A 25,352-nucleotide genomic window follows, 5' to 3' on the forward strand; every position below is an offset into this window, starting at 1 on the left:
GGAAGCATTTTTGGTGATTTAACCCCAAATTCCAACACTTGATGTTGAGTGCCAAGCAGGGAGGTAATGGGTCCCATTTTTATAGTCTTTGGTATGACTCGGCCGGGGTTTGAACTCACAACCTACCGATCTCAGGGCGGACACTCTAACCACTAGGCCACTGAATATGTGTGCCGTGAGATACAGTCTGGTGTGCCGTGGGAGATTATGTCATTTCAGCTATTTGGGTTAAAAATATTTTTTGCAAACCAGTAATTATAATCCGCAAATAATGTGCCGTTGTTGAGTGTCAGTGCTGTCTAGAGCTCGGCAGAGTAACCGTGTTATTCTCTTCCATATTAGTAGGTGGTTTGTCATGATCACAATATGAAGACAACAGCGGAAGCCAGTGTGCAGGTTAAACGGTATCTAATGCTTAAACCAAAAATAAACAAAAGGTGAGAGCCCCTAAAAAAAAGGTATTGAAGCTTAGGAATGGCTATGCAGAATGAAACTACAAATGAACTGGCTACAAAGTAAAGAAAAACAGAATGATGGTGTCCACAAAGTACATCCGTACATGACATGACAACAATGTCCACACAAAGAAGGATAGCAACAACTGAAATAGTCTTGATTGCTAAAACAAAGCAGGTTCGGGGAATAGCGCTCAAAGGAAGACATGAAACTGCAACAGGAAAATACCAACAAATCAGGAAAAGCCACCAAAATAAGAGCGCAAGACACTACACACAGGAAAACACCAAAAAACTCAAAATAAGTCACGGTGTGATGTGACAGTACTTTGAGACAAGATTAGTGATGCATGGTTGGTTATGGTTTAAATTCATATTCAACAATTGCGACGTCAATATCGAGTTACATTTTTTTATGATTTCTGCTAGTGGTGTGCCTTCGGATTTTTTCAATGAAAAAAATGTGCCTTGGCTCAAAAAAGGTTGAAAAACACTGATCTAAGCGATGGATGCCTCCAGTCACCATCACCAGCTGGGACACAACATTGACCCACTTCCCCCCCACCCAATCTGTCCCTCTCAGTATGGCCATGCCTGTTCTACAGATCCACGCAAGGCAATATGGCACCTTCTAATTGTTGTCATGTATGATACAAAAATAAAGACAATGTGTCACACTCAAGCAAAACTGTTGTATTGCAATGAAAAGTTATTTTGGATTGGTTGCCCAAGCTGCAAGGCAAGCATGCAGTGTGTAAGGTTAATTAATGTCATAGAAGAATCCACACTGGGGAAACATCATTATCCATGTTGGCCGGTGGAAGAGAAGATATTCAAATCAAAACAACTTTCCAAGGAGGGCCTGTGTTAGTTTGAATTTCACTCATGCTTTATGAGATTTTTCTGTGCTTTGTGTGTGCAAATACAAGGATTATTCCTCTGGCCCTGCCAAAACACAAAAGTGGCCTACGCACTGTACACCACCTGAAAAGCTAAAGTAGCTCCTATCTCTAAACAAGCTTTATGTAACAACAAGCTACTGTAAATCATATTTGGACTCAGCAATATTTGTGCTGTGTTCGTTGTACTGCTTGTGCAAGTTGCTGATGCTGCAGTTAAAAGATGACGCCGTGAAAGGAAAGAGATAAATCTGTGTCTTGATCAATTATAGTGGCAGGTAACTTTACAAGTGAGGCCAAGGCATAGAGCCCATCCTTTTTCTTTTTGGAGGAAATTAGCTCTCCCGTTGTGTTTCGCAAGAGGAGGCATTAATAATGAAGCAGCAAAATGTAATTAGACCCCCAAGGTCAAATGTAAATTTAAAGTGATGTTGCTGCAGTGCACTCATTGATCCCCATCTAGACTCTTTGTATTATGAAGAACAACATTAGGAGGAGGGGAAAGAGGGCAGATGGAAGTTGTTATTCCTGAATTTTTGTGCCGCATTAATAATTCAGACGGAAGACGGGGGAATTTTTTTCCCAAGCAGTCAAGGCCTTTGGGGTGTATTATGGAATAAGAAAGTTGAAGTCACGCAGCATTAGTGTGTAGTACTAGCAGCTGAGCATGAAGCATATGAAGACCAACGTGACAACATTGTTAGTGCCGACATTGGCCAATGCCCATTACCATCCGAGTGAATTAATCCCTATAGGGCTTGATTTACTAAAAATTTGCGTATACTAAAACGTGTGCAAACCTAATAGCACATGCAAAGCTGATCTACTAAATGTGTGGAAAGTGGTGCGTCTTAGTGAGCAGAATAAGGCGTGCAATCCATTTTACGTCTGTCTTCATTAATATGCAAAATATATGCTAATCTTTAAAACGCCCACAATAGATGCAAAAATAACTATTTAGCAGGCGCAATGTGATTTATCAGTACTCATCACCATTTTACAAGCACTATTTTGCCTTTTATTTAGCACGTGTGAGAAGGACGTGCAAACTAACAGTTCAACACACGGCTGCAGGATCAGTGCTCGCGCTTCAAAGACAGACAATCGACAAGCGAGAATCCTCCATCCTCCGTGTCAACATTTCGGACGGTCAGAAAAAAAAAAAATTAAACATATCGCCTTTTCAAAACGCTATTTTATAATTTTATAACTGCTAAAGGATTTAAAGGCCTACTGAAATGATTTTTTTTTATTTAAACGGGGATCTATTCTATGTGTCATACTTGATCATTTCGCGATATTGCCATATTTTTGCTGAAAGGATTTAGTATAGAACAACGACGATAAAGATCGCAACTTTTGGTATCTGATAAAAAAAGGCTTGCCCCTACCGGAAGTAGCGTGACGTAGTCAATTGAACATATACGCAAAGTTCCCTATTGTTTACAATGATGGCCGCATGAAGTGAGAGAGATTCGGACCGAGAAAGCGACAATTTCCCCATTAATTTGAGCGAGGATGAAAGATTTGTGGATGAGTAAAGTGCAAGTGAAGGACTAGTGGGGAGTTGAAGCTATTCAGATATGGAAGATGCTGTGAGAGCCGGGGGTGACCTGATATTCAGCTGGGAATGACTACAACAGTAAATAAACACAAGACATATATATACTCTATTAGCCACAACACAACCAGGCTTATATTTAATATGCCACAAATTAATCCTGCATAAAAACACCTACGTGTTTGTTATGCTAGCTCCTAGCTCCTCTGCTAGCTCCTAGCTCCATAGAACGCGCCAATACAATTCAAACACCTGATCAACACACACAATAACTCAGCCCAAAAGACCGTTCACCTAACCCAAGGTTCATAAAGCTTATATATTTTTAAAAAGTTACGTACGTGACGCGCACATACGGTCAAGCTATCAAATGTTTAGCAGCCAAGGCTGCATACTCACGGTACCTGATATTCAGCTGGGAATGACTACAACAGTATATAAACACAATACATATATATACTCTATTAGCCACAATACAACCAGGCTTATATTTAATATGCCACAAATTAATCCTGCATAAAAACACCTACGTGTTTGTTATGCTAGCTCCTAGCTCCTCTGCTAGCTCCTAGCTCCATAGAACACGCCAATACAATTCAAACACCTGATCAACACACACAATCACTCAGCCCAAAAGACAGTTCACCTAACCCAATGTTCATAAAGCTTATATATTTTTAAAAAGTTACGTACGTGACGCGCACATACGGTCAAGCTATCAAATGTTTAGCAGCCAAGGCTGCATACTCACGGTACCTGGTATTCAGCTGGGAATGACTAAAACAGTAAATAAACACAAGACATATATTTACTCTATTAGCCACAACACAACCAGGCTTATATTTAATATGACACAAATTAATCCTGCATAAAAACGCCTACGTCTTTGTTATGCTAACTCCTAGCTCCTATGCTCCATATAGCTCCATAGAACACGCCAATACAATTCAAACACCTGATCAACACACACAATCACTCAGCCCAAAAGACCGTTCACCTAACCCAAGGTTCATAAAGCTTATATATTTTAAAAAAGTTAGGTACATACGCAAAAAAAAAGTTGCGCACATACGGTCAAGCGATCAAATGTTTAGAAGCCAAAGCTGCATACTCACGGTAGCACGTCTGCGTCTTTGTCATCCAAATCAAAGTAATCCTGGTAAGAGTCTGTGTTGTCCCAGTTCTCTACAGGCGTCTGTGTATCGAAGTCAAAAGTCCTCCTGGTTAGAGTCTCTGTTATCCGAGTTCTTCCAGCTTGACTGCATCTTTCGGGAATGTAAACAAAGACGCGCCGGTTGTGTACTGTTGTTGCGGACTTCATTCGAAAAATACGTCCGTTTCGCACCGACAACTTTCTTCTTTGCTTGCTCAGCTTCTTTCTCCATAATGCAATGAACATAATTGCAACAGATTCACGAACACAGATGTCTAGAATACTGTGGAATTATGAAATGAAAACAGAGCTTTTTCGTATTGGCTTCAATGTGGAAGGCATACCCGTGTTCCCCGGGCTACGTCACGCGCATACGTCATCCTCAGAGGCGTTTCGAACCGGAAGTTTAGCGGCAAATTTAAAATGTCACTTTATAAGTTAACCCGGCCGTATTGGCATGTGTTATAATGTTAAGATTTCATCATTGATATATAAACTATCAGACTGCGTGGTCGGTAGTAGTGGGTTTCAGTAGGCCTTTAAGTACTTATTAAAACAAATTAAATGTATGTGTTTTGATTTCAATTAATATTATTTTAACAATTTTTATTTCAGTTAGAATATATATTACTATAATATTTGTTATATGTAAAAAAACTTCTTTAAGTATGAATATTTTCGATCTTGAGCCGGAGTAAGTACAGTCTCTGTCCAATGACCGCATCTTCGGGTGTTTAAAAAAAAGTGGCGTCAATGTCTAAAATGCCCATAAAAAGTGGGCATTTTATGTCCTACATGTTTAAAAACATAGCAAATATCCACAGGTAAGAGCATGATAACATGAATGTGCAGAAAATGAGTGTCTCTGTGGTGATGCCCCATATAGTACACACGAAAACCTCATTTAAATGACGCTGTCTGCACTTTTTCACAGTTGTACACGCAGTCTTAGTAAATCGCAAGTAACACGCCCACTAATAGCACACGCTAAAATTTTAGATTGCACACGCTGATTAGCACGTGGTGTTTGGATGTTAGTAAATCAGGACCTTAGTGTTTCCAATAGATTGGCAATACAATTGTGGCAGTGGGGGCGTGGCAAAACGTGTGGTGGGATTGATCTCTATACTAGGTATTTTTAACCTTTTTGACCCCGGAGCACAATTATTCCACATCAGGGGGGCCCGGGGACCACTCAAATATTGATTAGTAATCTTAATCTTAATTGTATTAAACAATTTGATCTAATCTTACAGTTTAACAGGATAAACCTTGTCACATGATATGAAACTATGTGTTAATCACAAAGATTATTATCAAGGCTTAGGTTAGGCTGACTACAAAAATAAATACTAATCAAATATAATGCAAAATAAGTGACTTATAAAAACGGATGAAAAATACATTTGGATATATCTATGTATATATAATTCTAACTAAATTAGTAATAAATAATAATAATAATATATAAATGTTTCGTAAATAAACTGTCAATAAAATAGAAAGAAAATACAGCTTCACCACTTTAGTCATAATTTTTGCACTTAAGAAACTTCTCTATGACTTTAGCTCCAAACTTCTTCTGTTTGTTTGAGATTGCCATTACTGCCAAAAGTGGTGGAAAAGTGTATTACAACTGAGCACTGCTGCGGTCCATACTGACTACAGCTGAGGAACAGATATTTTTCGGTGGCCCTCTAGGGGGAAGCTCGCTTATGGTTAAGAAACACTGGTCTATTTGAAAACATTGTATAATTTGCATTATTAGCTATCTCACATGGATTTTCTTTTTATAATAAATACATTGTTAAAACCACAATCAGATGCAATGTCAATTGAAAAGAATAAGTCTCAAAACATCGTAACCTATGCCGCAAATTTGTGAAAAACTATAACAAAATCTGCTATTTTATGCCATTACAAAGAAAATCCAAGGGAATCCTGGAGGCACCTAATCCTGATTATTTCTATTCATTTAATTCTGTGAAATGTTTTCAGTGATAGATAAATGTACTAGTTTAAGCAAACTGTGTGGGTTTTGTATGTATGCCAAATTGTGTAGCCATTAACCTGAAATGTCACACACCATTGACCAAGCACAGTGTCTGTTACTTTAAGGAAAGTGACACTTGCAACAGCCTATGAAGCAGACCAAAGTACCACGCGGCCACTGCCATCCAGTCCATTAACATACTAAACAAAAATATCACGCGTGACACGATTGGCTAAATAAGTGGTCCGCATGTGGCATCAGGTGAGGAGTCGAAAGTTAGTGATGCATTCAACTAAATACAGCAGCCACCACTCGCACAGCAGGCCCAGGTGTTAGGCAAACATCACAGCCTCCTGCTACATTTGAACAACTCTGTGTGCTCCTTTCAAGAGGTGCAAGGTAAATCTAATGTCCCTAAATAAAATCTATTGAGCAGCTTGTATTTCGTGTGCTGTGAGAATTGTTATAATTAACACATTGATGAGAGATTAACAAGAGAAGGAGTAATGTACTGTCCATGCCAACAAAAACACAATCTTTTCCTTCGGAGAGATAAGGGTCAATGCTAAAAACACCAATTACACCACACCCCTGCTATTGGGAATTAACAAACACTCTTTCATCTGCAGACCCTAACACTTAAGGCTGGTATATCTCACATCATGTAGCTTGTGTTCCCTCTGACGGTATTTTGATTTGTTTGTAGCTGTTCCGCGGAGGCTAGCGCCTAACTTGTAATTCTCCTCCAAAACACGAAGGCCATGTCTACACTAAGTCGTTTAACCCCTTAAACAAATAACTTTTTAGCCTAAGCCCCGTTTCAGCCACACTAAACTATCGTTTAAGGTCCCCCTCCTCGGACAAATTTTTGCACAGGTAAGTCAGTCGTGTAATTCTTGAATCTCCGGCACTTAGCTTTGTATGGACTCATTGATTGTTTACAAAGTGAGTTCGGAGAGGAAGTGAAGAAAGACCACGCCCACACAGGAAATGACATCAGAAAGAACGCGACACAGTTTCGTAGCTCGGAGCTAACCACTGGAAATATGAAGGCGAGTCATCCAGACATGCCCGTGTTTCTCATTCTTCTACATGTACAGACGCTTGTGGAAATCACACATGAATACCTTAAGAGAAAGCGATTGCAGCTATTTGGGATACAACACTTCTCAGACGGCAAGAGAACTTTCGATTGTCCGGCCGGGTCAGCTGAGTTTCTACTTACCGAAAAACTTTGTCCATTTGTCGAAGGACAGACAACGAGAATGCGAGCTCCCGTGGATGTGATAAAAAAAAGGTAGCGTGTGCTTTATATGACCTGGCCGTCGAGGAAAACGGCGAATGCATTTGGACTGGCAAAGCAGACTGTATCAGTTATTGTTCGCCATGTATGTCGCGGACTCTACATCTAGGTCCAGAGTATATAGAATCACCAAAAACGAACGGACAATGAAGGTGAAGGCAAAAGAGTGAGGAGTGTCCTGACCAGATATCTAGATCCCTAGTTTGATTGATGTAAAGTGTTCTTTATCACATTGTTTACGTGTCTTATAAAGATTTGATTCATTTATGATGGCTCAGGTGTGATTCACTACAATAGGGCCCCAAAGCACACTGGATTCCAGTTAATTGAAATACCACAACACTGGATATTGTTCAGATAAGTTACATTTAAGAACTTGCACACAAAGCAATACTGGAGATGACTATGATGTGCGCATTTTTCGCGCATGCGTACTAGGTCGCGTTGCGCCAGCGGACGGAGAGGGTAAGGGGTCTTAAAAGGTGGCATTATTATGTGTGGACACGGATAAGGTTAGGTGTGATTTACCCTGGATAACCTTATCCGGCTTAGTGTAAACGGGGCCTAAGGGCAGTGTCTGCTGAAGGAGCAACCACAGCTCTTGGTGACTAGATATTTACCTTCTTGGGAAGAGTGACAATGACAAATGCAACATCGATATCTTTGTTGGCACTGGAGCTAATTATTCAGAAACCTCGGTTTACTTTTAATGGATGTTTTACTCATTAACCAGAGGAAATGAGGTTCGTGAAGATGGACTGTGCAACCCCTGAACGAGTCGGACAGGCGAATTTGCAACGCTATTCGGCTGTTAGGGACATGCGACAAGAAAAATCTATCATTTAATTGAAAATAAACAAAATTGTTAAATACCTATTGTAACGACGTGCTGGTGTTAATGTTTGTGTGTCAAGTTGAGCGTTGCCATGTTCGTGAACATATTGTTCCTGAAAGATGATTGACGGAGAATGAGGAAGTGTTGTATGTAAGAGAAAAAGACGGAGACACAAGAAAAAATAAATATCGGAGTTGAACCTGTTGCTAGCACAAAATTGGCAATAAAAGTTAAATAGTGTCATACTTTGTGACTTAATTTGAACGAAACAACGTTAGCTGTAAAACGACACATTCAGTAATTATATTTAGAGCACACCAAGATATTAGATACACAATATCAGTTTGCATGTAAATATTCAGTCACTGTTGGTTTACTTCATACAATATTTTGTGCATTTCTAGCACATGTACTCTTCTGTGTTCAGAGAGCCTCCTCAGCAAAAGCTGACCAATCACGGCTTTGCGGTCCGAGTTGCCACTGATACGAAGCCTGGATTTTTGGGAGCCTTACTCCTAGTTCATACACTCAGTCTTCCAACACAGAAGAAACAAGATATTAGTTGGAGGAACTGGTCGGTAAAAGACGTTGTTTTCACCACCTTAAAACTTGACACAAACTGCACTGCGCGCTAGTAACTACAAGAGTCTGAGGGAATATTGAACAACAAATCAATGATTGAAGTGACAAACTTGCCATCCAAACAATGCCCCGTTTGTTGACAAGAACATACAGTCATCGAAGCACATTCAATCTATTTATTAAGCAGAGGTAACACAAACCAGTGAAAGTTTCAAAAGAGCTGCTGTCAGAGCTGCTAGCTCTAATGCCGCTGCTAACTTGGTAAGCTGACAAAAACAGCTCAAGCTAAAATGCCTGTGAGACTCCGACTGAGCATCGACTCGCTGACGTCACACGTCGCTAGGCAACAGGCACCGCCTTTTAAAGGCACACATTGCCCTCATATGAAACATATCTCAAATGCACTATGCAAGATATTTAAACTTTTTTTTGATAACACATTAATTGCTTTTTCTAGTAATTAATTACATTTATTAAAGAGTTATTATGCGAGTAATCCAATTACTTTTTTGGTAAAGTAACAAGTAACAAGATTGCATAATTGTTTTCCAAGTCATTTTTAGAACATGTGTCACACAGCATCATGAAGCAGTTGGCAGGTTGGTGTTCCTGGTTAAAATATTTCCTATAATAATGTCTAAAAACAATTGTTAAAGGTCAATTATTTTCATGTTGCTGAATTTGAAGTTTAAACATGTCCTCTTAAACCAAGCACTTTGTTTCAAATTGTGTTCTTTTGTGTTATTTGTGAGCTGAAGAATTGAGCATAGCTAAATGTTTTTTTTAAAGAAGGAGATTATATTTGATTAGTTTGAAGGTTTTTCTTTTCTTATTTCAAAACACCTCTTCAGTTGGGATCCTATTATGCAAAGCCTACTTTTCTTACTTGTTGGTACCTGTTTTTGTGTATTTAAGATGCCCATCAGTCCCTACAATTTAAAATGTTGGAGATATTTAGTTACTTCGAGGGATATTTCCATTTTTGGGCCAAACTATATCGGGATATTAGTTTTGATCCAACACTTGTGTTAGCGACAGTGCTAGCACAGTTTAGGGATGAAGTTAAGTGATTTATATTTATGTAGCACTTTTCTCTAGTGACTCAAGGCGCATTGCATTATCTAAGTTACATTTAAACCAGTGTGGTTGGCACTGGAAGCAGTTGAGTAAAGTGTCATACCCAAGGACACAACGGCTGTGTCTAGGATGGCGGAAGCAGGGATCGAACTTGGAACCCTCAAGTTGCTGGTATGGCCGCTCTACCAATCGAGCCACGCCGCCCCTGTTCTCTGTGTTTAATTGACCGTTGCAGTAGGACTTATGATGGCATTGTGTTTGTCTGTGAGTGTACATGTGTACATTGAGTGTTAATAATGAAATTGTGATATTTAAAACAATTCATATTGCAACAAAAAAAATTCTGCACTACAAAAAATTGTCTGTGCGACAAAAAAATGTTCATTTAATAGCACCAGTGCTACTAGTGAAAAAGCTAAGCAGACCGCCCTGGGGTCCCAGCTGAAGTAGTTTCTTTCACACTACCTTTAAGAGCAGGCTTTGCTGGTTGCTGTTCTGTGTGAACATCACTCATACAGGACAGGGTGATAAAGTCAACCTGCCAATTGTATGGTTTCTGGGGTAACATCAGAGCATAACAGAGGCTGGACAGCTCCTGTATGAAAGAGTATTCTGACGCAGGTAGTTTAACAAAACTCACTTCCGCCCTTCAATTGTGTTGAGTTATGCCGAGTTCTGTGTGAAATTCACAGACAAATTGCAAACATAGTCCTAATGTGCTAGTTTTGCAAGATTTCTGATACAGTGTACAAACCCTGCAGACAGGTCAACAGGTCAAATATTCCGTGCAGCAATCCATCCATCCATGTTCTACCGCTTGTCCCGTTTGGGGTTGCGGGGGGTGCTGGAGCCTATCTCAGCTGCATTCGGGCGGAAGGCGGGGTACACCCTGGACAAGTCACCACCTCATCACAGGGCCAACACAGACAGACAGACAACATTCACACTCACATTCACACTCACACTCACACACCAGGGCCAATTGATCTTCTAAATCGTACTATGAATAGAATTATACTTACACATTTGCGAAAATGGGAAATCACCATAGAGAATTTCTGCATTACCTGATAAGCGACCTTCACTTGAAGCTACTTGAGCAATATTATCTACTGAATTGTAATGAGGGATGATACATTTTTACTAGTAGATGTTGGTAGTTGAGAAGGAAAGGTAATGCCAGGTCCTATTAAAAGGGTCAGGCAAACAGTCTGGGGCCTCTCAGAAATTCAGTGTCTTTAGCCTGTGACCCACTTACACGTTTTTAACCACAGGGAGTCTATCTACCGTATTTTTCGGACTATAACTCAGTTTTTTTCATAGTTTGGCCAGGGGACGTATAAGATTTCATGGGATTTAGCGATTAGGAGTGACAGATTGTTTGGTAAACGTATAGCATGTTCTATATGTTATAGTTATTTGAATGACTCTTACCATGATATGTTACGTTAACATACCAGGCACATTCTCAGTTGGTTATTTATGCGTCATATAACGTGCACTTATTCAGCCAGTTGTTCACTATTCTTTATTTATTTTAAATTGCCTTTCAAATGTCTATTCTTGGTGTTGGGTATTATCAACTAAATTTCCCCCCAAAAATGCGACTTATACTCCAGTGCGACTTATATATGTTTTTTTCCTTCTTAATTATGCATTTTCTGCCGGTGCGACTTATACTCCGAAAAATACGGTATTAGAGGCCATGTTCAATGAGCATATTTCTACAAATTATGGATTTTAGTGATAGGCGATACGGGCAAAAACCCATATTGCAATATATATTGCAGCCTCTGGCAATAAAAATATACTGTTTATCACAATAGATTTTTTTAGCACAGCGGAAATTCAAAACTGGTTACAGGTTGCTCCTCCTTTGGCCACTGACGTATAACGTGATATATTGCGTTTTCGGAGGTGTACACAGTGTAGTTGTTTGATCATTCTGGCTTTGGGAAGTGACAATAAAAAAAAAAAATTTAAATTAAAAAAATGTCATATCACGATTTTTGTGATCAAAATTACAAGTTATTATCACTGTATTGTTGAATGTGCTTAAAAAGTACAAACATTGAAATCTTTTAACCCAGTTTAAAAGACATAAATGTGTCTTGGATTCATGCTACACAGAATTTAAGATAGCTAGCGATTATCATGCCAGCTGCTTCTCCAGCAAATCAGCAGGATCACCAATTGTTTTTAACTGTGGTAATCAATCAATCACTCGATTAATCAAACAAACTAATCGATGCATTACTGAATTACCAAAATAATCAATCGCGCCAGCACAAATTTCCTCTCCACTGTAATGCAGTCATGAGGGGCACTGGGGCTGAGGGGGTTTTGGTCCTCCCAAACCCCAACACAACCCCCTTATGCACGCCAAAAATCCAGTTTGAAAAAAAAATCTGGATTTTACTCAACAGAACAGCAACACTGCAAAAATATCAACATTTTAAAAATACATTTGTTCATGAATAAATCTCCTTCACGACGGGCGCATACACGTTTGTTTGAGTTTAATAGAAGCCTGTTGTGAATGGTTGTCTGTCTGTGGCAACTTGTCATGGGTGTACCTTGCCTTCCGCCGAGTACAGCTGGGATAGGCTCCAGCCCGCCTCCAAACCCCCCCACCCCCACGACCCCAAAAAGGGACAAGCAGTAGGAAATGTATAGATGGATGTGTCAGTTTATATCACGCAACCCCAACTGATTTTTGTACGATTATTGCACCCAATCAGGACCAAAATATAACACAAAAAGGCACTTTTAACAATAAGCTATTTACTGCTAATCAGAGATGACATGAATAGCCAACAGTCAGAGGGCATTTAAATCAACAAACACTGACAGGCCTCCTCCGAAGGTCCTTTTGTAATGTGATCCACTGCAGCAGTCATAAATTCTGCCTTTACAAAGATAATAAAGTTGAGTTTCATTTGACGCAGTCACTTACACTTTACAGTGATGTTCTTTCAATTTTTGCTCAGACCGCCACTGACTTACAGTGAAGAAGCACAGTTAGAAGCAGCTTCCACAAGCAACCCAGGTTCTACACTTGGGTGCGTGAGTATGATACTCACCATCTTTACATGCAATAAAAATATCTAAGTTACTGCGTTAATTCATTAGAAACCATCTGCTTGAAACACATCTAGACAGGTCGAATAAACCCATGTAGAATATGAAATTGAAAACCAGATCCTTCTTACATTTGTACACTTCATCAATCAATTATCTACATGGGTTTTCTACCCAATAACGTATCCCTTAAAAGCGTTCATTTTTCGGAGAAGAAGACAAAAACTGAGTGAGAGGAGACATTAAAGTTAAAGTTTAAGTACCACTGATAGTCACACACACACTAGGTGTGGTGAAATTACTCTCTGCAGTGAGCAGCAGCGGTGGCCGCGCTCGGGAATCATTTTGGTGATTTAACCCCCAATTCCAACCCTTGATGCTGAGTGCCAAGCAGGGAGGCAATGGGTCCATGTTTATATTGACAAGAAAACAATTTTTAGAGAAGAAATGTCAATATATTTAAAAGTATATACTGTAGATAAAATAAAAACCTACCTGTTTCATATGTGGCAGAACTTTCTAGAGGAAGCCACTTTTTAATACATAACATGATACCTAGCTGGGCTTGTAAACATACCAACATACACTTACTTTACACCAAAACGTCATTTTTGGATTTAAAATAGAATTAAAATATACTGGAAATAACATGTGTGTTTTTGTTAGTCAGTGATAAAAGTATTCCGTGCCCCTCATTGCCTCACCAAGCATTTTTGGTTAGGAGTAAACAATGCTAACAACAATACAGCGGCTATTCTTGGCACTACTGTATCTTCACAGCAACAATAAAGTTGACCAACTTTTGGCAGAAAAACTTTTTGTAGACTTCATCTCCAACTCCTGCCTCATCAATAACACTTCACCACATTGGTGAGCCTTTGACGTGAGTGATGTCAAAGGTGGGACATGCGAGTACTGGCGCCACTTAAAGCCAACTAGACTGCTATCAGCTATCAGCAGTTGTTCGGGCAACGCTAAGTGGAGATGAACTCTTTTGATTCATTTCATCTTCGACATCATCAGCGCCACATGACACTAATGAGCCTTGTGAGCGATGTGAAATGACAAATCAGAACATGCAACGCTAACAACAGAGTGGTAAAGAATGGTAATCAGGGTTTCCCCTTAATGTAATTAAATGTGGCGTACAGCCACGGCATTTTTATTACCGCCACCTTAAAAAAAAAAAAAAATTTTTTTTTTCTAAACAATTTGAAGTAATATAATATATTGTAGTATCCAGAAGAAATTACACAACGTCCGACACTATTTTTAACATTTATTACCAATCTTATTATTACAAATGGCACAATTCCATTGTACACATTTTCTTCTCCGTGAGTCTGCTTCCCCGCCGGACACACAACAACACTTCCTCATTCTCTGCCGATCACCTTTCAGGAACGGACGGTGTGTTTGCAAACATGGGAAACACTGACATTAATTCAAACCACACAAATATTAAACATTACCACCAACAGGTCGTTACAGTTTGAATGGACATATAGCCTATTATTTGCGCACTATTGACGAGTGATGTACCGAAAACTCGACCACCGAAAAAATACTTTGATTACCGACCACAGTGCTGCCGAACGCGGATGTAAACGAGACGCACGTCATTTTCTGGAGCGTTGTCAGCATGCATGCGATGTGGACGTAACCAGACATACCCGTGGATAGCGATCTACAAAATGTGGTATTTTTATTAATTTTTTTTTTGGTCATAAAAAAATACAATTATGTGTGCTTACGGACTGTATCCCTGCAGACTGTATTGATCTATATTGATATATAATGTAGGAACCAAAAATAATAATAACAGAAAGAGACAACCCTTTTGTGCGAATGAGTGTGAATGAGTGTAAATGGGGGAGGGAGGTTTTTTGGGTTGGTGCACTAATTGTAAGTGTATCTTGTGTTTTTTATGTTGATTTAATAAAAAAAAATTTTTAAAGATTTTAAATTTAAAAAAATTTTAAATTAAAAAAAAAAATGTTTTAAATTAAAAAAAATATATTTTATTTATTTATTGTATTTTTTTTTCTTGTGCGGCCTGGTACAAATTGATCCACAGACCGGTAGTTGGGGACTACTGGTTTAAATGATTCCTGGGAATCCTTTACAGTTTTGTGAACCGTTCCTTTTTCGATGCCTGTGGGCGCATGTGTGACTTCACCACGCACGGTGTGGAAGTGGCACAAAAACTGGAGTTATTCACGAGAAAGGATGACAAGAGGGCAACTTACAATACTTGAAAAGTGGACATTTCATCAAAGGGAAGAAATACTTGCTGAAACATTAGCACACACAGAATGTGAAAACATTGAATGAATGACACGTTTTCATCCCGTCTGAGCCGGAAGTGAATCACCACCACCAGCAACGGTGTCCATATCAGCGATGTACTGCAGGTCACTAATTAACTAACTGACTAACACCGCTTGTCATGTTAGTACCTATATGCAAATGCTGCTAATATTAGCTCTAAAAATGAAATGAATACTTACTATGCAAATAGTGACAAAACAGCGTATGACTGGGAGGCTGTGAGCGCCTCCTCCCTGATTGAGAATGGTTCTCCATAGCAGATACTTTGTAATAAGTCAGAAAAATCTCATATCCTTCCTGAAAAAAAAACAGATTTGCGTTTTCGACAAAATGATGTTTAATCTTTATCGTTGATGGTTGCAGACTCGACTTGCTTGTCTTTGTCACTATCTGACATAGTTTCACTTTTAAATGGTCCGCTCATAAATTATTCTAAAAATAATCATTTGATGTAACAGTTTTGTTTTTTTCTACAGAAGACTATTCCTCTTATTATTATATTAGTTCTTTTAAAAAAATCCCATTTCTATCAATCAATCAATCTACCACTTATCCTTTCCGGGATCGTAAATTCATGTTTCTTTTGAATTAAACAAAGTTAACGATAATCAACTTGTTTGTTATCCTTCTTTAGTCAGTAAAAGAACTGAATTGTTGAGCATAATCGAAAGTGGAATCGGAACCGGAAAAATCGTATCAATTCCCATCCCTAGTCATATGTGTGACTGTCAAGTTGACCAACTTTAGGCAAAAAAAAACAGCCAAGATACCTGTGGCGGTGGAAGCGTGGTTATGGGCGTGGTCACAATGACTAGGGAGTAATTTGCATAATTTGCTATGATGATATGATTTTCTTTAAAAAGTCTCAAAAAATTTATACGTACATTAAAAAAAAAATCTGTTTTTTTAATTAGTATTAACATATATTTTTTTATCGTTTTGCCATATTTTCAATTGTTGCTGCCTTTTGTACAAGGTATTTTGTTGAGATTTTTTTCAAATGTTTACAGACATTTAATGACTTCTTTAAAATCAAAAACAACTAGCAACAAATCAAACATCTTTTTCTGGTGTTATTATAGGGTGTACTCGTCTTTAGCGACTACTGCTGTCCCTCGATGTCCCGGACTAAAGAGGTTAAAGCGAGCATGACGTCACACTCGCTTCGCGCTGTTGCTCTAGTTTCTCTTCTTAAAAGCCACCACTTTACTCCTAATATTTGCACATTTTGAAGATGGCTGTGCGGGTATATATGCAAAAAATCACGTCCACATCATAGACATGCTGACAACGCTCCAGAAAATGGCGTGAGTTTTGTTTAAACCCGGTTTCGGTAGCGCGGTTTTCGGTGATTAAAGTATTTTTTCTCATTGTAGCGCATTGGGTTGAGTTTTTCCTTGCCCTGATGTGGGATCTGAGCCGAGGATGTCGTTGTGGCTTGTGCAGCCCTTTGAGACACTCGTGATTTAGGGCTATATAAATAAAATTTGATTGATTGATTTTTCGGTGGTCACTAGTCAATAGTGCCAAATGATAAGCTATGTATATTAATTCATACTGTGACGACCAGCTAATGTTAATGTTTAATATTTGTGTGGTTTGGATTTGATGTCAGTTTTTCCCATGTTTGCAAACACATTGTCCGTGCCTGAAAGGTGATTGACGGAGAATGAGGAAGTATTGTTGTGTGTTGGGGCAAGCGCAGACTCACGGAGACGAAAGTGTTTTCATGGGAGGTTAAACCTGTTGGAATTGTGCCGTTGTTTCTTATCATAAGATTGGTAATAAAAGTTAAAAATAGCGTCAGACTGTGTGAATTCTTCTGGGAGCTTATATTAATTTAATTTGTTTTCAAGTTAAAAAAAAAGGTCTGGCAGTAATAAAAATGCTGTGGCGGCGCGCCACATTCAAATACATTAAGGGGAAACCCTGCCCCTGATTTCATCACAGTTCTGGCTTAGAGTAATTACTCAGGATGTGACAAAGAATTTCCATGTAGTGGCCTGGCGACAGCTTGGAAGATCCTTCGGCTTTCGGTGAGTACTGTAATCCACAGTAAAACACACTCAAGGCTACTACATCTGGTGAAACAAGTGTAAAGGTGACTGTATAGGGGTTATTTCATGTTTACATGACTCTAATTGTATATTTTTTTTAAATTATATTTAGAAAGTCATACATGTTTTTTTTTTTTTTGCGCCACCTATGGAAATATTAGATTTTTTAACAATATTCCAACTTTGCAGAAATAATTTTACCACTGTCAGGCCTGGTACTGATTGTATGTGAACCACTACAAATGACTACTTGCTGTTTCCAACAATTGTTCAAGTTTCAGAAAATGTTCATACCAAGTTTAGCTGCAGAATATTGGAACAATTCAGTAGGACAGTTTCCGTAGGAGGTCATGCAAATTGGTTGGATATTTGGTGAAATTTATAGAAGGTATTTCATATCTAACCCAAATAATTAGTTTTTTTAAGTGAAGAGGGTAGTACAATTGGGACTTTGTTGCCCCTGCTGAATTCTAGACTTGGGTATGCGATAGAGCAATAGTCTTTGTGATTATCAAGAGCAATAGTCTTTGTGATTATCACATGGTTTTATATCCTTTGACAAGGTTTATCCTGTCAAACTTTAAGTAGGTTAGATAGAATGATTGAATATGATTCAAATCAAGAGTAAGATGACTAATTCAGTGTTAATATTTGAGTAGGCCCCGTGTCCCTTTGTGGTGGAAAAGTCAGGCCCCGAAGTCAAAAAGGGTAAAAACCCCTGCGATAGAGGAGTGCCTGCTATATAATAAATGTGATTTCTTTAAACAAGATTATGCTACTTTTTACACAACATTATAGCTCCCTGTCACAAATGATCCTGCACTGTGCAAATTTTCGGTTTATTCATGTTATTCTGTAAAATGTCTTTACAGCTGCATAAAGGAGCTCTTATATGGGATTCTTAAATCTGCATTTTCAACATATTTAAAAGTCGCAATCTACTTTCCAGCAGCTAAAGACAACACCTTGTAATTTGAGACATTTAATTCAGTCATGCACATCGCACAGGTCCTGCGTTTCATATCACACAGCACTTTCCTGGCTGGCATCAGCATAAATGATGACACATTTTCCAGCAGTGACAGCACACTCTCATCATACACTATATTGCCAAAAGTATTTGGCCACCTGCCTTTACTCACGTATGAACTTGAAGTGCCATCCCATGGAATTGTCCAAAATGTTTTGGTATCCTGGAGCATTCGAAGTTCCTTTCACTGGAACTAAGGGGCCAAGCCCAACTTATGAAAAACCAACCCCACACCACAATTCCTCCTCCACCAAATTTCACACTCTGCACAATGCAATCAGAAATGTAGCACTCTCCTGGCAACTTTCAAACCCAGACTGGTGCATCAAATTGCCAGATGGAAAAGCGTGATTCATCAGTCCCGAGAAGGCGTCTCCGCTGCTCTAGAGTCCAGTAGCGATGTGCTTTACACCCCTGCATCCCACGCTTTGCATTGGACTTGGTGATATATGGCTTAGATGCAGCTGCTCGGCCATGGAAACCCATTCCATGAAGCTGTCTGTGTACTGTACGTTGGCTAATTGGAAGGTCACATGAAGTTTGGCGCTCTGTAGCAACTGACTGTGCAGAAAGTCTTTGCACTATGTTCAGCATCCACTGACCCCTCTCTGTCAGTTTACGTGGCCTACCACTTGGTGGCTGAGTTGCTGTTGTTCCCAAACTCCTCTATTTTATTATAATAATGTTGACTTTGGAATATTTAGGAGCAAGGAAATTTCACGACTGGATTTGTTGCACAGGTGGCAACCTATGACAGTTCCACGCTGGCAATCACCGAGAGCGGCCAATTCTTTCACAAATGTGTGTAGAAACAGTCTCCATGCCTGAGTGCTTGATTTTATACACCAGGCCAAGTGATTAGGACACCGGATTCTCATCATTTGGATGGGTGGTCAAATAATTTTGGCAATATAGTGTATATGGACCACAGGTAAAAGCAGTCTGTTCAACACTGTAACTTTTTTACCTTCCTTTTGCTAATCCCCTCTCATTCATAAAATTCAGCTGTGCCTCCCTCCTTCCTCTATGCTTCGGGCTTATCGTTTTGGTCACTGCATGCATGCACGCACAGGTACAGTTTACTAAAATTACACAATCATTCTCAGCCCCCTACTCCTTGTGATATAACTACGCAGTGTTTCCCACACATTCATTTATTTGTGGCGGCCCGCCACGAACGAATTACGTCCGCCACAAATTTAAAAAAATAAAAAAAATTTTTTTTTTTTTTTGTCCTGTCCAGCTTCTCAGGCAAATCATATAGTTGATGTAGATGCCCATATAGGCTGTTGAGATTTACTTTACAAAAGAGAAGTGTAGGATACTTCTCTTGTTGCCTTATTTGTATTTGACCACTACTGTTTTCTGTTTATTTGTTACTGACTGTGGCAAGACACCTCTGCCTCTGTTTCACTTTATGTTGCTGGTAAATAATATGGTTGTAGTAGTAGGCTGAAGTTAAATTATTTAGTATGCACTAATTAAAGGAGCAGAGCTTTAAGAGACATTTTAGCTTTTATATTTTATAAGATATATTTTTTGTACGAACCACAATAAATAAATATATTTCAATGAATAACTTATTGTTCAAATCTGTATATAAATATGTACATAAAGTGTTGTAATTATATTGTAAAATGGATGGATGGATGGATGGATGGACGTTTAAAACAAAACTGTTATTATTAATTAGTAAGTTTACATTTTTTGAGCCTTTTTAGAGAAAATCATATCATTGTAGTAAATTATGCAAATGACTCGATGATGTCATGGTGACCACGCCCATAGCCACGCCCCCACCGCCACAGGTATCTTGGCAGTTTATGGGAAACACTGCTACATGTCAGTTTCTGAGGGTGCCAAAGACAGATTCTTATTTCGCTTTTCAGCTGGTCTCTCCCCCTCTGAGCAGTCACATCTACGTTGGATTAATGGTCTCCCTGTGTCCAGATGTTACATACTGTCTCCCTCTGTCCAGATGTTACAGATACTGATGGAAGAAGAGGGAGGCGCTTTGGGACTTTTGTAATCTCAGCTATGGCTTTCACTGTGAAACGCTTCCATCTATATCTCATTTAGCTTATATAATGACAATAACCTGAGATATGACATTGCAAATATGCACCTCTTTAAAAAATGAACTGATACTATAGGCAAGGGCTATTCAACTAAATTGTTCCAGGAGCAGCATTGCCAGAAAGCGAAGGACCTTTCCTATGCAATCTGTTATCCATAGGCAGGGGTATTCAAATGGCGGCCCAAGTTCAGTTCAAAACTTGGGAGACAAATATTTTTGCAGCAAATTTGTAAAAACACCAGTGTTCATGTTGTACAGAGGAACTTGGACCACTTTAAATACATTGGCAGACTCTTGCATTTACACTTTAACCTTGCAAGCAAACACAAAACACTGCATGGGGTCCAAACTTGGGATTTACGTAACTTAGAACTCAGAGAAGCCTTTTGAGTCCTCTCCTTTTTATCAGTTACAAATAGTGTCTGTAATGTGATTTATGTAACTGAAGGTGTTGCTGCATGTAGCTTGTTTACTTCAGATTCAGTCAGTAGTAATTTTTTCCAAGTCTTTAGTTATACTAGTGGACTAAGTTTACACTGCAGGCCAAAGTGGCCCAAATCCGATTTTTTTCCAGCTGACTGTTTACCCTGCAAGTAAAATGTGATTTTTATCAGACTACAGTGTAAACATACACAGGCACCAATGTGGCCTTGACTTCACTTGCACGCGCACTTCGATAAAGTGAAAATAAAGGAAGTTTATCGGCTGGAAGTCACTGCTACTACTACAAAATAAAAGTTGCAACACCTTGAAAATGAGTGTTTTTTACGTGAAAGTAAATGCAAGTAATTTAATGTATGAATGGGTGTACAGTCATGGTCAAAAGTTTACATACACTTGTGAAGGACATTATGTCATGGCTGTCTTGAGTTTACAATAATTTCTACAACTCTTATTTTTTTGTGATAGAGTGATTGGAGTACATACTTGTTTGTCACAAAAAACATTCATGAAGAGTGGTTCTTTTATGAATTTATTATGGGTCTACTGAAAATGTGACCAAATCTGCTGGGTCAAAAGTATACATACACAACATACATTATCAATTTTGGTGATGTAGAAATGTTACAATCAAATCAAATTAGCTTCATGGCATGGCCTCTTAACTTCATGTGAGTGATTATGATTGACAACACCTGTTGACTTCTCTGAGCCCATTTAAATAGGGCTCATGTGATGCAGTCATTAGACTCGGTTACAAACGTGACAATGGGAAAGTCAAAGGAACTCAGCACAGATTTGAAAAAAACTTATTATTGACTTGAACAAGTCAGGAAAGTCACTTGGAGCCATTTCAAAGCAGCTTAAGGTCCCAAGAGCAAATGCGCAGACAATTGTTCGTAAGTATAAAGTGCATGGCACAGTTTTGTCACTGCCACGATCAGGAAGAATACGCAAGCGATCACCTGTTGTTTAAAGAAAATTGTTAGGATGATTCAGAGTCAACCAAGAACAACCAAAAAGCAGGTCTGCAATGAACTGGAAGGTGTCCACAGGCAAGCGTGTTTTGCATCGCCATGGACTGAGAGGCTACCCTGCAAGAAGGAAGCCCTTGCTCCAGAAGTGACACCTTAAGGCTCGCCTAAACTTTGCTGCTGATCACATGGACAAAGATAAGACTTTCTGGAGGAAAGTTCTGTGGTCAGATGAAACAAAAATGTAGCTATTTGGTCACATTACCCAGCAATATGTTTGTGTCGCGTTCTTTCTGATGTCACTTCCTGTGTGGGCGTGGTCTTTCTGGCGTCACTTCCTCTCCGAACTCAGTTTGTAAACAATCAATGAGTCCATACAAAGCTAAGGGCCGGAGATTCAAGAAATACACGGCGCACTTACCCATGTAATTTGTCCGAGGAGGGGAACCTTAAACGCTGGTTTAGTGTGGCTGAAACGGGGCTTAGGCTAAATAATTATTCGTTTAAGGGGTTATCCGGCTTCGTGTAGACATAGCCTTAAGGCAGTGTTTTTCAACCACTGTGCCGCGGCACACTAGTGTACCGGGAGATCTTGTCTGGTGTGCCGTGGGAGATTATGTCATTTCACCTAATTGGGTTAAAAATATTTTTTGCAAACCAGTAATTATAATCCGCAAATGTGCCGTTGTTGAGTGTCTGTACTGTCTAGAGCCCGGCAGAGTAACCGTGTAATACTCTTCCTTATCAGTAGGTGGCAGCAGGTAGCTAATTCCTTTGTAGATGTCGGAACATGGTTTGTCGTGATCACAATGTGCGGGAGGCAGCGTGCAGGTAAAAAGGTATCTAACATTTAAACCAAAATTAAACAAAAGACGAGTGCCGCTAAGAAAAGGCATTGAAGCTTAGGGATGGCTATGCAAAACGAAACTAAAACTAAACTGGCTGCAAAGTAAGCAAAAACAGAATGCTGGACGACAGCAAAGACTTACAGCATGTGGGAGCAGCAAACGGCATCCACAAAGTACATCCGTACATGACATGACAATCAACAATGTCCCCACAAAGAAGGATAACGTCCGCACAACTTAAATAGTCTTGATTGCGAAAACAAAGCCGGTGCGGGGAAAGCCTTCAAGGAAGACATGAAACTGCTACAGGAAAATACCAACAAAACAGGAAAAGCCACCAAAATAGGAGCGTAAGACAAGAACTAAAACACTACACACAGGAAAACACCAAAAAAACAAAGGTGACATTACACCTACTTTGAGACAAGAGCTATAGTGATGCATGCTTGGTTATGGTTTGAATTCATATCCTACAATTAGGAGAATTACTTTTTACTGTCAATATCAGCTGCTGAGTTTCATTTTTTAATGTTTTCTGCTAGTGGTGTGCCTCCAGATTTTTTCAATGAAAAAAATGTGCCTTGGCTCAGAAAGGGTTAAACAACACTGCCTTAAGGTATGTGTGGTTACACGGCTACCACTGTAAAAAAAATTTTTTTTAAAAAACAAGAAAGAAAAACAACTTAAAACCTAATTGCATTATTTTCATGCCTGCAAGATGACAGATCAACAGGTCAATGAGGCATGCATTGCCAGTGTGTGCAATGGTGCAGTTAATATCTCATTAGTCCAATCAAGAATCGGGGGGTCATTAGAGAGGCTTATTTTTATTTGCACACTGGGCTGTCAGAGTGGCACCTCGACCCAAGGAAGCGCCATCATACCTAAGGAAGCCATGCAAGCAAGGGATTGATGAGTAGTAAAAAAAAAAATTGTGAATCACTTCCAGTCTGCTTTGCCTTACAAGGCAGGGCCTTATATGTGTGTGTGTGTGTGTGTGTGTGTGTGTGTGTGTGTGTGTGTTGTAAAACCACATCGAGGCCAAAATCTTCCAATGCTCAGCTTGTTTTTGCAATAATGAGCCTAGCATTCTAAGGAGGTTGCATGCTGCTTTGTTGTTACCCAGGCCTGTGTGGGATAGATGCTAGCTGCGTGCACAAAAATAAAAGTACCAGGAGCCAACAGGCGTCTTACCTACGGCTGCACCGTTCGGAGAGATGACCCCCAGGCTGAGTAGAAATCCCACATAGAGCAAGCTCATCGCCATCTCCTGAGCAATGCCCGACGGCAGAGGGGGAACTTGGCTCGGATCTCTAAGCCCAAAGTAGTCCGATCGAGCGCCTCATCCGAACCCTAGCTCCAATGATTCCGGTGTTCGGCTGCACCCTTAGTCCCCTAACGTCCCTTTTTTTATAAATATATATATATATAGGAAGGGGGAGAAGCCGGTGAGGTTAGACAAGGCGCTGCAGCAGCGTCATGTAAATATTCTAAATGGTGCTCAGCATTCATCCATGATGCCTCTCAGAACACCACCACTAGCTTACATACACACACACACATTAAAACGCCGGCTCCGTGCCGAACTCAAATAAAATGAGGGTTTAAAAAAAAAAATCCAATATAAAACGCGTTTTTCTCCCCAGGAGCACCCAATTGTCTCCTCAAACGTGCGACCGCATGAGTGGATGGTAAATGTCCAGCTCCAGTCACCGTGACGTAACGAGCTTGATTCTACACTAAAAAAAACAAAAAAAACGGGATAACTGAGCGGCGGGTGGCGTCTGCGCATGCGCCAACACACCTCCCTTTTTTCCCTCTTATTTCATGCGTTTTTGTTTTTTCTTTAGCCCTGCGTGGGGGTGGTAGTGAGGACTTGGCAGGGGGCACCGCCATGTTGGCCTTCACAAGACGTGGTTTGTAGTCAAAATGGATATTTGTAAGGAATCACAACTTTTGAACAGGTTGGAAAAGATGTTTTTTTTTTTTATATAATAATGTTCTTTAAAAATGAAGAAAGACAGTTCATTTTGTAATACTCTTCTTTAAAAATTAGAAGAAAAAAAGTCATTTTCAATGGTATGTGATACTTTTGCACACTCACTGCAAATTACAAAGTCAGAAGAGAAGGTAATTGAAAGTAGAACCGTTGCTATTCATGACAAATGCCGCCCTCTAGTGGTAAAGACGTCAACGTTCCGAACGAGTCCGTTTACTGGGTACACTTTGACCTTTTTTTCTTATGAGAGCTACTTTTACCAAACAAACATGTCCGAGATATTTTCGTTTTCATTGCAATTTCAACCCAAACAAAAGGAATGCTCTTGTTTTGCCAGACAATGAACGAATCCACATTTTGTATTAAAACGTTTGTTCATCTGCATTTTATAGTTTCAGTGTGCCTTTTATTTCTACGGAGCCCCTAAAGGGACATGGGGATTTTTTTTTTTTTAGACATGTATCTCGTGCGCACGAGAAACTATCTCGTGCGCACGAGAAAGTTACGAGAAAGTTTCTTTTGCGCACGAGAAACTTTTTATAAAAAAATAAAAAAAATGTTTTTTTTTTTTTTTTTTTTTTTTTTTTTAATAAAAATTTTCTCGTGCGCACGAGATAGTCGAGATACATGTCTAAAAAAAAAATCCCCATGTCCCT

General features: G+C 39.3%; 1 protein-coding gene across 3 annotated transcripts in view; it reads right to left on the reverse strand.

Moving 5' to 3' along the window:
- The window catches only part of LOC133653630 (low-density lipoprotein receptor-related protein 1-like), a 221,021-nt gene extending 196,673 nt beyond the window's left edge, over positions 1-24,348 (reverse strand). For 2 of the 3 annotated variants that reach the window (XM_062053126.1, XM_062053128.1), the window contains exon 1: positions 23,892-24,348. In XM_062053126.1, the coding sequence (XP_061909110.1) occupies positions 23,892-23,964 (73 nt within the window). In that variant the 5' untranslated portion in view covers positions 23,965-24,348. The remainder of the gene's footprint in view (positions 1-23,891) is intronic. The other variant, XM_062053125.1, reaches the window with a different exon arrangement.
- Between the last annotated feature and the right edge of the window lie 1,004 nt (positions 24,349-25,352).

The sequence above is a fragment of the Entelurus aequoreus genome, linkage group LG07 (assembly GCF_033978785.1).
Source record: "Entelurus aequoreus isolate RoL-2023_Sb linkage group LG07, RoL_Eaeq_v1.1, whole genome shotgun sequence".
Classification (NCBI taxonomy): Eukaryota; Metazoa; Chordata; class Actinopteri; order Syngnathiformes; family Syngnathidae; genus Entelurus; species Entelurus aequoreus.